This window comes from Hakea prostrata, chromosome 8 (assembly GCF_041222555.1).
Source record: "Hakea prostrata isolate BN-2017 chromosome 8, UWA_Hpros_2, whole genome shotgun sequence".
Classification (NCBI taxonomy): Eukaryota; Viridiplantae; Streptophyta; class Magnoliopsida; order Proteales; family Proteaceae; genus Hakea; species Hakea prostrata.
The window spans coordinates 8,235,079-8,250,302 of record NC_142607.1 but is presented as its reverse complement, the minus strand read 5'-3'; the positions used below and the strand labels follow the sequence as shown (position 1 = coordinate 8,250,302).

Genomic DNA, 15,224 nt, shown 5'->3' with positions numbered 1-15,224 from the left:
CCAGGCCAGAGAATATTTTTTTCTATTGTCTATTTTTGGTGGGGTGGGGGGAGGCAGAGGTGAATGCATAGGGAAGAAGGGAGAGGGTCAACGACAAGGTTTGGTCCAATGGATTATAACTGCAAATGGGTCAATTGCTTGGAGTCGCATTGGGATGATGTTTGGTGGGGGTGGGAGTTTTTCCTTCTTTCTTTTTTTTTTTTTTTTTTTTTTTTCTCTTTTTTTGGGGGGTACGAGGCGAGGAGATTGGGAGCCAGGAAAGTAGATAGAGGAGTTGAAACAGGGCTTCGATGTAGAAGCACACGGGATAGTTCCACAGGTGCCAAGGAGTGGGCTTGGAAGGGAAGAAGCTGGGGTGGCATAGAGGGCATGTCGTGGGTGACAAGGGTTGTCTTGGGGAAGGCTGCAGAAGAAATGAGTTATCAGTGGAAGTCACAAGGACCTAGCAAAGCTGCCACTGTTGAGGAAGCCTAAGAAATCCTAACAGAGGTATCACTGGTGGAGAGAGACATAACTGGAGGTTTGAACTCTTCCAGGCTAGTCCACAAGGGAGGGGCAAAAATATTATATATACACCAGATCAGCCATCAGCTGAAGTAAAATTCTTGAATTTCGTAAGCTTATGACAAAAGAATCTAACAAAAAAGATTAAATATGATTTGAAACAGTGACGGAAATCTCACTGAAGGACTCCTCCATGTGCAGGTTCTAGCAACCAGTGGACTTGATTCTCCACTTTCTCTTTAAGAGAGCTGTAAGGTAAATGTTCCATCACTTCAGCTCCAAAGGAGAATACAAGAGCCTTTCTTGCTGTCTGTAAATCAATACCACGAGCAAGAAAGTAGAAAAGCTGGCTTTTTTCAAGATCACTTATTGCAGCACCATGCGAGCACTTGACATCATCAGCAATGATTTGAAGGTTAGGTTTTAGATTCACAGTTGCGCGAGGCTCTAGAAGGAGACTCCTTGTTAGTTGTCCAGCATCTGTTTGTTGTGCATATCTGAAGAAGAAGGAAAATAAGCAAAATACAAATTGCAAACTGATAAGAAAAACATGCCATAAATCAGTTTAGTAGGATTTAGGAATGACCACAAGAAAAGCTTTAGCCATCAGCCATTATTATTGCCATCTATTCCTCATCAAATCCATATAGATGAAGCCTATATTTTTTCATTCTCATGACAATTACATGTGCCAAAAATGGTGCAATGGGTAATCCCGTGTTTGAACATAATCTTAACATCTAGTAACCTGAAAATGTTCAACCATCATTCATGACACATATTGATTGATATGCCAAAGTTTGCCCAGCAAACCAAAGACTGACATGTGCAAGGCCTGGGCCACCACTCTGTGAACTGCCTAGCTGGGCTCACTTGTTCAGTCCAAAGAACCCATTGCCAGACCTTCTGCCTACAGTAAAGATGCCAATCCAATGCCTCTGAGAAGAGCAACCAGTCCATCAGTTATGTCGTTTAACCCAGAGGGCACAGGATCTTCCCGAAGCCAAAGAAGGTGATCTTGGGGAAAGCAGAAGACAAAACCTGTCCACTGAGGACCACTTCTAAACTAACCAAACTTTTGTAGACTCTCATGCTGCATGAGTTAACCCAAATACAATCAAAAGCTCATACATCTATGTGAACACGGTGAGTACCATCACTTTTCATTGGCCCTGCATTCTCAACTTGATCACGCCAAGGATCTACAGTATGATTTTATCCTACAGGGTCTACAAGCTTACCACCTAAATATCAGGTAATCCCACTTCATCAAGGGGACGAGTCTGATAGAGTTGTCATGTTCCACTCGCTCCTGAGAGAAACGAAACCTACTGCCCTAGGTTTAGACTTTGCCATTGCAGGTTTTCCCCTGGTGACATCCGGGGCCTCTAACGTGTCTCATTCTTAAGCAGAGGTCTAACCAGTTCCTTCAAGAAGTGTTCAGCTTTCTCCAAAGTATGGGCCAATCAAGCCAAGCTCGGGCTAAGACACATCAGGTCAAATCTGCAACAATATTGATATGGAAAACCCCAAAAAATGACAGGACATCCAAAACTTACTGCCACTGTCAGTCATATTAAAACTGAAGTATTGAGCCCCGGCAGTTGATGAGCTCGTGGACCCACTGCCAGTCCAGACAAGGAACTGACAGAGAGTTCAGATGCTTTAGTCATACAATGAGCCAAGCACCTTGGTTACAATACTTGGTCTATATATCAAGGGCTTGTCTTGATGATATCGCTGTGGTAAGATATTCCCTCTGTTGCTTTTAAATTCATGGCTAGAGTCCTAAAGTTTCAATCAACGAGATATTTGAATCTTACAATCAATATAAGTTCAAGCAGTTGGATCTGTTTGAACTAGATGATCTCATTCACTCATCAACAGGCTACAGGAGAAAACAGTTTGGATGGTTGCGATAGTTGTTCCGCTTTGGCAATGATGGATCCAAAAGGCACCAATTATCCAGTCCAACAGTCAAGAGAAAGAAAAGAAAGAAGAGAAAAGCAGTATTTTACACCCTGATTACTCCATAAAAGGTAGCCAATCATACACGGTGCAGATTTGATACTGACACTAATCGTAAAAAAATTGATCGAAACCATCAAATTTTCGATTGAAATTTCCCATTTTCAGAACCTCAAAATAGATGATCTCATTCACTCGTCAACAGGCTACAGGGGAAAAACAGTTTGGATGGTTGCCAAGTTGTTCCGCTTTGGCAATGATGGATCCAAAAGGCACCAATTATCCAGTCCAACTGTCAGAGAAAAGCAGTATTTTGCACCCTGATTACTCCATAAAAGGTAGCCAATCATACATGGTGCAGATTGATACTGACACTAATTGCACAAAATTCGATCGAAACCATCAAATTTTCGATTGAAATTTCCCATTTTCAGAACCTCAAAATGAAACCTTGGGGGAGCAGGAAAAAAGTCCCAAGTTTCAACCGAAACCTGGGAAATTTTGACAAACCATGCAAAACTAGGAAATTTCCCCCAACTAGATTGAAACCTGGTTTGACCCGGCTGGACTAGCCGGTTCATGAGAAAAAATCTCAGGGAAACTTGAAAAATTTCGTGGAAACTTGTGTTGGGTTCGAAACAGAAGAACAAACACACAACGAAAAAGAGAGAAAAAGATCAAACAAGAACACGAGATTTTATGTGGGAAACCCTCAAAGGGAAGAAAACCCACAGCCACCAAACAATCCACTAGTTTCAACAAAGCTGGAAAACCAGTTACAGAGGAGGAGAGTTACATATTTAAACCAAAAAACCCTAAACCAAAATATAATCAATGCCTTCCATATCTTAGGACTTCCCAATCTGAATTGTGTATTCCCTCAAACTGGTTATCTTAGACATGTTGATGACCAGACTTATAGTGAAATGACATACATTAAATGATATATCTACGAAATGACATACATTAAATGATATATCTACATTGACTTTTTTAGTGAAATGCATGTGCCAATATGTTCTTTAAACTCTAATTAACTTAAATGCAAAGTCCCACCCAAAATACTCCTTAAAACCTGTCGAAACTTGATGTCTAAATTTGTGTGAAAAAGTCCCAAGGTTCCTCAAAATTTCTCAGGTTTCCACCTAAGTATCCCATTTTTACCTGGTCGAAACTTGAGTTTCCCTCAAATTTCTATTCTGACACTTACCAAGAAGATTTACTTCACAAAGGCATTCTGTTAGAAAGAACATCTTAAGGAAGCAAATAATAATAACATACAAATCAAGGACTTCATTCTTTGGGATTAGACATCTATATTTATTTTAATAATGAAAAACAGGTGACCTGCAAAACTCTTCCTTTATACTTTTTTAAGTTTTAACTGCTATTCATGGATGCCCCTAATCTTACCTCTTTCTATTTTGCTCTTCTATTTTTAATTTATTTAGCACTGCCAAGAGATCAGGTCTTGAGGAATCCAAAGTGACATTCAGCCTACCTCAAAAGAACTATCTGAAAGTGGATAGAACGGTAGGCTGCAGTCAGTACAATTATCTTCCTAAAGCTACTTCCCACTATTCTGTCTGTCACCTGTCAATGAAGCTCAAAGTAAATCTATTGTATTATTCATCCAAAAAAAGAAGGAAAAAAAAAATCGATTGTATCAAGCGGGATATAATCAGTGGGCAGTTCTGTACATTCATATCAAGAAACAAAACTGGTTACATATGTGACCTAATATGTCAGATACTTGGTAATTGGTATCCAGTAGGTATGGGAAGTTAGTATATCTAGAAGAAAAAAAACCTCAAGTACAGAGAAAAAATTAAACCACAATTTTAGGTATTTTGTATGATAAAGTTTAAATATTTATAAATGGGGAAATTGCTACTTCAAATCCCAACATTCTACCTGATTTTGCCACTATGCAGCACGAGGTGCCACTCCAAATGGTGGATAGGGGAAGATCTGGATCAGCCAATGGTCAAATTTCAGACTCATTTTCAACCATGTACTCTCCCATGTGCTGGCATGCATACCCATGTATTTCTATGCATGCCTGCAGTAATCTGACTGCTACTGTACAATCTACCCTGGCCATAGGTCCTGGAGTTTCAGTACCATATATGTTCGACGGTTAGAAACTTAAAACTGCATTGGGCTGAAACTTGGCATGTGAAAGAGGTCATCAGGGGCTGCCTGTCCACAGAATTTGGGACCAATCAACATGCCAAATGGAAGATTTTTGGACCTATCAGATAGTCTTACACAGCCTTTATCCACCAGATATACTTTGCCCTCATAAATATACAAAAGTTGGCAAGAAGAAAAAGGAAATAAAAAAACCTTCCATTTAGAGCATTTATGCAAAAAATAAGAAAATTTAGGTTCAAGTTAGACCAATGGAGGCATATAAGGGTATTTGGGGGTTGAGACATAAGCTAACCGTTACACCATATATCTGGACCAGAAAACAGTAACTATCAGTTTTAGTCACAGAGAATGAAATGGAGGTTGCACTATAGAGACAATGCTGATTATTTCTGACATGGGGGAAAAAATGAGAGTACCTGTTGACTTTTATGTTCCCATCAAACACAGCTTGCCCAGATGAATGAGCCACAATGCACTTGTGAAGTTGCCGTGAATAGCCTCTAGGATGATCCAAGATCAGTCTGCTATGTAGATCCTGCGTTTGATCTGTTACAGATAATTGGAGTGTTGACAACTTCGTTACAGTATCTGGCCCCACTTGCTGAACATGGAGGTTATGTCTGCTCAATTTAGCACCAGTGCTGATCTCCACAAGCTCATAGTTACTATTTGATTCCTGCAAGAGATTGTGGATACCATAATTAGCTAGAACTTGAGAAATCAGTAATTGCAGACTTAGTCTGTAACTATGATTCATGGTTATCACAAAGAGTTAAAAACTAGCATAGCCAGCTAATTTTCCACAATAAGCATCGTCCAGGGATCAACGCTGATTATTCATTCAAGTTCCACCCACACTAGTCAACTACCCAATCCCCAAAAAGGAAAATTGCAGGAACCATCCATTAATATCAAATTAACCATGACAAACATCAAGCTCAATAGCTCTCATGATTTACAATATTATCTAGATTGGGCATGTGTTAGGGCGTACCTAACAAGGTCATATCCTTATGTTATTAATAAATATCAAGGAGAAAATAGATTATATTATATACATAGCATCTACGCAATTCAACAAGCCGCAGTGAAGTTTTCAAGTAGTTTAACATCTCCGCCGATGCACCAATGCATACTGTATTTTTAAAGTACCAATGCATATCAAAATATCAACTATAGAAGGTTGAAAAGAGATCCAAAATTGATGTTTATCGGTACAATGGATACATCTCTTATAAACTATGTAACTTGAACAATGACTCAAAAACTCTTACCAGGAGCTCCTGTAAAGCATTTGTAGTTCATTTTGTTTTGGCAAAAATCAACTTGATTCCTTGTTCGCACCAGCAAAAGTGACTCTAGAAGTGTTGATTTGATCAACAGTTACTAATTAAACAGTCTGTAATTATCGCTTGAAACCACATATCTACAATAACAGTTTTCTATCAAAGCATCGGATTTTTATGCTAAACACTGATTGTTGTGTCATTTTCTACCATGGAACTAAATTAGTGAAAAAACAAATCTAAATGACTGTACCAAACTAGGTCATTATTCACAATGAATTGTGTATTTAAGCCCTAAATCTTCAACAAACCGAAAATGACATTTTTTTTTATTTTGTACATAAGTAAGAACCATTGGGACGGGCCTTGGCACAATGGTCGGCAGCTTGTAGCCTAGGTCAAGGTATCGAGATAGCCTCTCAGTAAAAATGGTTGGGATAAGGCTTTGTAGAAAACATGCGCCGCTGGGATTTTTCTCATGTGCAAGCCTTCAGCAACGCTTTCGCCCTGTAAATAAGACTATCATCCTTCATACATGATAAATTGAATGCACCTGTCTTGTCGTACTTTGTCTCCTCTTTATACATGATATATTCAACACATTACTTATATAGTGTTGAATCTTTTGAAATTGTATTTCACATGTATCATGAACATGCCCATGTCTATCATTAGTATATCACAAATCTCTCTAACATGCAACATTACTTAGAATCACCTTTTAGATAATAGATATGTTACCAGATACCAAAATTTTGAACCTTGGCAGCAGGTACTAGTACATTGAAGGTGAGTCTTGGTGCAAGAGTAAGGTTACTCAATTGTGACCAAGTAGTCACAGGTTCAAGTTTGGAAACAACCTCTCTGCAAAATGTAGGAACAAGGCTGCATACATTAACCCTGCAGTGGCAGGAGGCTCAAAAACTGGGTATGCTCTTTAGCAATCATAGTTCATCATTTTGGCATGAACTCATATGTAACTAAAAAATGATACCATTTATACAATTAAATATAATGCAACAACCAATTACAGCCTTTTTCTCCAATTGCTTTCCACTTTTGGCTTTTTTTTTTTTTTATTTATTTTATCCATTACCTTCAATGCTGGCACAGCAATCTTAGTACACAGATAATGTTTGAAAAGAATGATTAAATAGATCAGGATTTGTAACAAAATCCTTAACTTTGAGAATTCAAGAGTCTGTAGTGTGTGTGTGTGTGTGTTTTTCTTTTTTCTTTTTTTTTTTTTTTTTTTTTTTTTTTTTTTTTGGGGGGGGGGGTTGTCGTAAGAGGACAACTATGTGGAGAAAGATATGTAACTATGTGAACTGAGGTGCATTCAATTGGATGGATCAAGACACAAAATCAGAATACAACAAATCAGAGTCCTCAGTAAGGATAGAACAACCTATTTATGCAATCCCAGGTTGTGAAATCTAGCTCTGGAATTGTTATGTGCCCACCCAAAGCAATATAACCCAACTCTAGGAGGTAATAGCAATCTAGTAACTAGCACAAAAGTAAACAGTGATTTGGTGAAATGATGCACAAGGTATTTGCTTTCAGTGAACAGGAAAAACATGGAATGAACACAAATGTAGATGATAAATTGGATAAAGACAAAAAGGGAGGGTTATTGTTGTGAACTAAGGAATAAGGACCAAAAAAATCAAAGGGAAGAAGAGAGGTCAACCTCATGGCACCAAAACCAGCAGTGGGAGGGAGCACTCTCCCATAAAAACCCAATCAACATGGAATTTTTGGGGCTTGATTCTATGTCCAGGGGCCCAGAATACCAAGAATGGACACAGCTAAACAATGATTCATCTAACAGAATAATACGCCCTGAAAACCCTCCCTGCCAGAAAAGGTAGGGTTAATATCATTTGCAGCACTTCAATCTGAATCAAATCACTCCTCCAAATCAGTGCCTCTTCAGGCCCCACTGAATATGATCATCCCACCTTAAATGACTCTCTCTTAGCTTCTCATGTATAGCAGGGGCTATTCCCAAGTCCCAGGTCAGCTCTATTATGGTCATTCCTTACTTTATCCTTCCTAGTGCAATGCAGAAGAGTGATGTGCCGAAAAGCAATACTTTAATCCATGTTTCTTATTAGATCAATCAAACTTCCTAAAAAAAATTCAGTTAACCCATATTTTCTAAACACATTCCATGAGAATTTCAATCCAGGAGGTAATTTAGAGTTTACAGATTTTTCAAGCAGAAAGACCAATCATGAATCTCTACTCTTACATTATCAAACATCTCATGTTTACCTTCACAGTTCCAAACCCACCCCACCCCCCACACCAAGGGGGGGGGGGGGGGACTAGTGCTTTTGGAATAATAAGGGCTTGAATTCCAATGAGTATTAGATATAAGTTCTAATCAGTTGTTTGAATACCATAGTTGACTGCAACATAGCACTAATGGGAGGCCAACAAGTGGCAGGAGACTAGACCAAAAGTGCAAATTGGTTGTCTAAACATATCAGTGTGTAATCGGTAGCCCGACAAACCATAAGGGTAGCCCTGAGTGGAAGAAAACAATGAGCTCTGCAATTCCCAAACTCTCTCACTCAAAATCACCAAGGGAGAAATCACAATATAGCCAGCCCTTCACAAATCCAACCTTTCATCTTTCACCTACAGAGCTCTCTCTCGTGGCGCTTATTTCATTTCACCTAAAAAGAACCTCTTATTTTATCACTTGTCCCTTTCAGACCTGTAAAAACTCATCAGGCACCCCATCACGGCAACTTTAGGCTAGATAATTTGCTGTCTTGGAAATTTGTTGCTTCATCTGAGGTAATTTGAGACATCCAAAACTCTCATTTCATGGATGTTGCTGCATGAACTTCTTCTTTTTTTTGGTGTGTCTGGTGGGAGAAAAAGGGGGGGGGGGGGGAGTTTCTGAACTCTGATTTCTAAGGATGGTGTTTTATTTTTTATTTTTATGCTAAATAACCTTTATATTATATTAGTTAAAACAGCAATTACAAAGGTTTTGCTGTATCTATTACAACCAAGTTCTTGTGATAGTCTAAGGCAGATTCATCTGCTATATGACTAAACCATTTTTTCTAAGGATGGTGTTGCACATGAATTTGGGACTATTTTGAACTTTTCCGGATTCTGAATTCATCAATGGCTGCATGAATCTTACCTTGGCTGCGATCTACAAATTTGCGCCCCTTCCAGCCCATGTGTTATGATCCACGGCCCTTTAGAGTAAGTCGCCAAGCAATCCCAGATCAAGGGCCCTCTGTGAAGGGGTCCCTGGGCTTTTATGTCGTCAGGGAGGCTTTCCGCTATAAAGTTATGTTTGATGCTCAACAGCTTGTCTCCCCACCATTGCAACTTTTAACCTCTTCTCTCTTTTCTCCCCTAACCTGTAGTAGGTGATCCCCGACTGGCTTCCTTTTGATACTCACATGGAGGTGGAGGGACATCAACTACAACCTAACCTTGAAAATCAGCCCCTCTACTTCTTACCCTTATTTTGGTTATAGGCTGATTACAATTGATAGCTTGATTCCTATGAAGATGGAAAATGCAGATGTAGGAGACCATTCCATAGAAATATTATTTAAAATCAGAGACAGGTGAAGACAGGTGGAATAGGGGACCCATATGGCTATTCAAAGCTAGTGCAAGCTTAGAGGGTTAGGGTTCTTAGCGTTGCTGGAATGAACATGCTTTGAGAAGAAGAGCAGCTACTGATTCTAATTTGGGGGATTAAAAGACAATATTATTACCTAGGAATAGGAAAAGAGCAAGGGGAGATGTTTCATAGAAGAAACCCTCGTAGTAGTTTTGAGTGAGTGGAACACAACTTTTGGGTTGAACAATACGATTAAGAAGTTGACGTCAGTTAAATATAAGAGGAGATGGGCATTATATTGAAGCATCTGAATTCCACAGAAAACTAGCCCAGGTGTTGACTTGATATGAATAGGATCCTACTGTTGTGGTTCCTGAATACAGTATCTATTCCAAAATTTTCACTTTTAAGTTCTGGGGATTGAAAGCACAGGAGGAATTTCGCTTTACAATATGGACCCCTCAGGGATTCTAAGTTTAAGCTTAAGGCAACAATCACTTCCCTGCTATAGTTTATTTTAAACTAATCAACATAGGTAGTCCACAAAAAAGCTAAATCAAGTTTGATTACCAGAGATGAACATCTTAATATTTTCCGTTTGCACAAACATAGAAGTAAGATTAATTGGAAATTCCATGAGTAACTTTACAATCCATATCAAATATGCAAATATCTCAAAAACCCAACAATGGTAGTTGTTCTATATGTAATTTCACACAAGTTCTTAACTTCATAGAAAGATATATCAATAACTCGACATCAACTTCATCCCTTCATCCCTTCTCCCCCTTCTTACCAACTCCTTTCCTAGCTGGGGACCACCACACTCTCTTCCACCCCTCACCCAAGATTCCCCCTCTTTAATGAACCCAAACCCTTCTACCCCCCCCCCCAACGTCATCCTCTCCCTGCAGGGGCCCACCACCCTTCTCTCTTCTCCCTTCCTCAGCCCAACCCAACCCATCTCTCGCTCTCTCTCTGCCCACCCCATGTCCACCTCCTCTCTTGACTCTATTCCATTTCTTCTGGCCTAACCGTCACTCTCGCACCCTCTTCTGCCTCCCCAACCCTACCCTCTTCTCCTCCATCCCCTACTCAGCCCTCTAACCCTCCTCACACCCCTTTCCCTCTTTCCCTCAACCCAGATGCCTAACCATCACTCTCTCACCCTCTTCCCATCCCTCCCCCTCACTTCAGATCCCTCCTCTCTCCCCCTATAACACAGTCGAGGCTCCTTCTCCCTCCCCATCACTCCCCCCTATCACTCTCTCCCATCCTCTTCCTCCTCTTCCCCTTTGACTGGGGCTTTGCTGTCTAATCTTGATCCTATTTCATGGTTGTGGGCAACAATGGGGATTCTTCTGATGCTAATACCCCTTCCCTTCTGCTTCAGGTAGCAGGCGAAGCAACCATTGTGCCAAAGGGCGCCATCACTTTGATGAAGTTTTCATTGTTGAGCTCGACTCTTCCAGGAAGAAGAACAAAATAAGAGAAACTAGCCTGTTCCTTGAGTTTGTCTCATCTATTTGGTCTTGACTTCAATGCCTTGTTCCTTGTTTTTGCTTATTCTTGGCTTTGGTAGGGTTCTTCTGCCCTTTGGTCTTGTACTCCCCTCCACCCACCAGTTCTCTCCTTTGGGTTAATGAATTATTTATTCATACCCCCACCCCAAAAAAAGAAAAACATAATGTTCTTAATTTGACAACCAAGACATGTTTAACAATCATAAAAGGTAAATGCAAATGGATTTTAGCCCATTGGGATATCCCACATCACCACATGTGACTTTTAGGACAGAGAAGCAACAAGGTAATGAAAAGAACAGAACAGAGAGATAGATCTTGGAACCAGGGAACTTGACTGAGAGACAAAGTTGCGCAACACGTCCAAATAAATAACATATCACCTTATGATCACCTTAGCCCCTACAACAAAATTCCTAGTGATTGCTAGGATTAACTAATCTTAGAGACAAGTTTGTTCTACCCAAACTCTCATAGGTTTTCTGGCTTTGTATTGGTTGCAGGGATCTACTAGTATATTCAGTTTTTAGCTTATCAAAAGACCCGACCTTCATATCTTGCCCTTATAACATATTCCTACACAAAGAGAAGGTAAAGTCTGAAGTTTTCTAAGAAGAAATAGTAGCTCTACAGTTAGACTTAATTGTTGCCTTGGAGATCGGTAAAAGAAGAAAAAGTGCAAACACCTTCTAGAATGGCCAACACAAATTTGCTTATAGAATCACACATTCTGCTGCCAACCTACCAAAAGTTTCCCTTTCAAATAATAGATTAGAAGTCAAAATGGCTCCAGGTAATGCTTCTTTTTTCCTTTAACATGAAAACTTTGGTAATGATCTAGTATCATTTGGGAAGTCATATTCTCTTGGAAACACTAAAGCCTAGAAAGATGTACTTTCTAATGATTGGTTGCTCTTACTCCCAAGCCATTAAAGCCTAAGAATGCCATAATTGGTTTCTCATCAGAATATGTCATAGGCTATCAATAAAGAGCCATTCAAGCTGAGGATGTTTGAAATTAAAAGAAAAGGCAAATACGAAAGAAAGAAATTGAACACTCAGACAAAAGGGCAAGAAATTTAAGAAATATTCTTGACACTGTTCAAAATATTGACCTTAACATAGAAGTAAATTAGAACCTCATCTAGCATATGTGAGTTGCAACCTCACAAAAGTATCCAAATGGGACAGCACTAAATATATAATGAGGGAAACTTGTCTGCTCCTTTTACCAAAAAGCAATGCCCCCGTTGAAACTAACAAACATGGAAATGGATCAACCATAAGGGTATAATTGTTCTAAAGAAATTAAAAACCTAAATTTAACTTTTAGTGTATCCTAGGCATGTTGTGGATAGGGATTGCTAAAATGCATTTCTTAACTGATGAGATGACTGTGGTTCTATTTTACCCATGATAGCAAAGTAATGAACCTCTGTACCCGTACATTTAGAGGGGGGGGGGGGGGAACCTAAATTTAACTTTTAGTGTATCCTAGGCATGTTGTGGATAGGGATTGCAAAATGCATTTCTTAACTGATGAGATGACTGTGGTCTATTTTACCCAGATGCAAAGAGAACCTCTGTACCCGTACATTTAGAGGGGGGGGAAGAGAAGTTTTAAATTGAAAGCTCACCTGTCGAACGATGGTCCATTTGATATGGACAGCACTTGCAGACTGTTCCTGAATGTAAGAATGATGAACTTTTGCCCCTTCTCCGACAACCAACTCGGTAACAGAATTAGCCCAATATTGCTTATCTCTGTCGACAGCAGAGTACTCCTCAACTATTCCAATTTCCCCTCCCTTCTCCACCAACACCAGTACCCTCGGATTTGACAAAGGCAACTGGTTCGACCCACTGTCCCCTCCTTCACGAGAATAAAACTTCAAGTGTAGGGGATTCTCAACGCGACACCCTTCAGGAACAAACACAACAGTAACGTCCGGAGCTCCAATCCCATTCAGAGACCAAAAGAGGTCTCCTTCATGGAATCCAGAGACAAATTCAAGCACCCTCTTCAGAATGGTGTCCGAAGAAATGTTCAAAATGCTGCCCACATAAACCCCATCTGGCAATCCAGAGAGCTCGGAGGCGGAAGGGATAATGTGACCATCAACGATGACAAGACTGGGGAGTTGGGAATCTGATGAGATGCCAATTAAGTCGTCGGAAAGGGAAGGGACAGAAGCAGGAACAATTTGGGAATATCTGAGTAAAGAAGTATCAATGAAGCGAAAAGGTTCGTCTTTGCGAGAAGGCCAAGAAATGGATAGGATCGATTCAGCAGAATTATCTCGTAGCTTCTGGAGGGCTGGAGATGGTGAAGAAGACGAAGAAGGGAGAATTGAAACAGAGTCTTCCAGGGTTTCTGCAATTTGAAGGACAAAAGGGTCGGAAGTGGTGGCACGAGGGATTGAAAAGGAGCGTCGAACTTGAAATCCACCACAAGTTTTGACTTTGGAGGGAAACGGTGACGTTAGCTTCTTCTGACAATAGGGAAGAGGGAAGATTGAAGTCGCCATGCTTCTTTTGTAATTCCTTGATCTATCCTGCTTTGATTAGCCCTGAAGAGAAAAAGCAAAATTGATTATCTCGGCAGATGACGGAATTCACATGGCGTTCTCCATCTTCAAGTCTCAATTCTTAGTAAATATTAAATCAATTTTGTTGGCCCCCTGAAGAGATGAACTACCTTCCAGCATGGGAACTCTCGTGAACACGTTTCAGAGTGAGATAAAAATGTAAGAAAGTGAAACCAGAGGAGAGAGCACTCAGCAGCAAAGGGGGTGTGATTGACCAGTAAGAAGCGAGACTACTGGCTTTGTAGGTAGCACAGGCAATCCTGGTCGTTGGCAGCACTTGTGTAGAGTGTGGGCCTTGGATCTGACGTCTCAGATTGGAGGCAGTTCACCATATGGTGGTGGACAGGCACAGACCACCTCTCCGACGAGCTCCCTCATGGGACGCCAAAGTGTGTCATTCCTTACTCTTGTCTCTCATCTAGAATACTATTATGTATACGGTAATATTATGTATACAGTAGGAAGCCTCAAATCCTAAGGGGTAGCTCAGGAGGCAAAGTCCAACGCTTCCAATAGGAGGTCAGAGTTCGAATCTCCTCAGGGCGAGTGGCGAAGCCCCGCCTATATTAATTATATAAAAAAGGCTTTTTTTATTTTTTCCAAAAAAGTGTTTTTCTCTGGATGAACCTCATTCCAAAAAAATGTATATAGTAAGGAGCCTCAAATCCCTCTTTCAGTAAAAAGTAATCATTGCCTGGATCTATGGAATCATGATTTATAAAATTAATTGTAGAAATTCACACAAGTGATCATTGCCTGGTTGACTCTGGGACATAACTAAACTTACTTCGTTTATTTGGCTATTAGGGCCTATTTGGTTACTTGAGTCTATAGATTTCAAATCTATGAAATCATGATTTATAAAATTAATTATAGAAATTCACACAACCAAACGGGTATAAATCTTATATTCGTGTAACAGAACAGACGCTTAGAGAGTCTTTGGCATGATTTTTGTTTTTGATTTTCACCCAAATATATAGAAGTAGCAGCATTTGGTGTAACTTATACGGATTTAAATCGTATGGCGCTTGGAGTAGCAGCCATCCAGCGACCGCTACCCGATGAGCACCACGCGGATATATGTGAATATTAAGGCTGATTTTCAAATTACCCATTTCAAGTCGTGAACCAATAAGAGTAAACCGGTTCATCAGATCAACCCTCAACTACGACTCAGAAAAACAACCTTTCATCTGTGCCCTCTTCTTCCTCGCAGTAGTTGCCAGCGTTGCTTCTCCATAGAATCATAGATCATCTATACAGGATAAACAAATAACTTACAAAAGTCAAAATTAAAAAGTTCAACTGCTATATTTTCCATCTTTCTTCATTGATACACCTATGAATCGATCCAATCCAACCCTGACGAACAAGAATTAAGAAGAATTAAGATGAAAAGAGAAGAAAAAATGTGGTGAGAGTCCATTGTGAGGTAGACAATATTGTCTTATGCTGCATTTACCAGATGCAAGACGCTGCAAGAGATTCCAACATTTCGCTGTCCACGGATCTTGTAGTCATCGCCAGAAGGACATCGAGGCCAATATCAAGGCTTTGGGAATCCGTTGGTTCTTCCATCAGTGAATAG

The 15,224-nt window shown here is 40.0% G+C and overlaps 1 protein-coding gene across 1 annotated transcript; it reads right to left on the bottom strand.

Annotated features, from left to right (window-relative positions):
- Positions 1-226: 226 nt before the first annotated feature.
- ABCI7 (non-intrinsic ABC protein 6) lies at positions 227-13,823 on the bottom strand. The gene is made up of 3 exons (XM_089166223.1): positions 12,683-13,823; positions 5,046-5,305; positions 227-1,001 (listed from the first exon to the last, which is right to left on the bottom strand). Exons 1-3 carry the CDS (start codon positions 13,571-13,573, stop codon positions 680-682), a joined length of 1,473 nt encoding a protein of 490 aa, XP_089022349.1. The 5' UTR covers positions 13,574-13,823; the 3' UTR covers positions 227-679.
- Positions 13,824-15,224: the final 1,401 nt, after the last annotated feature.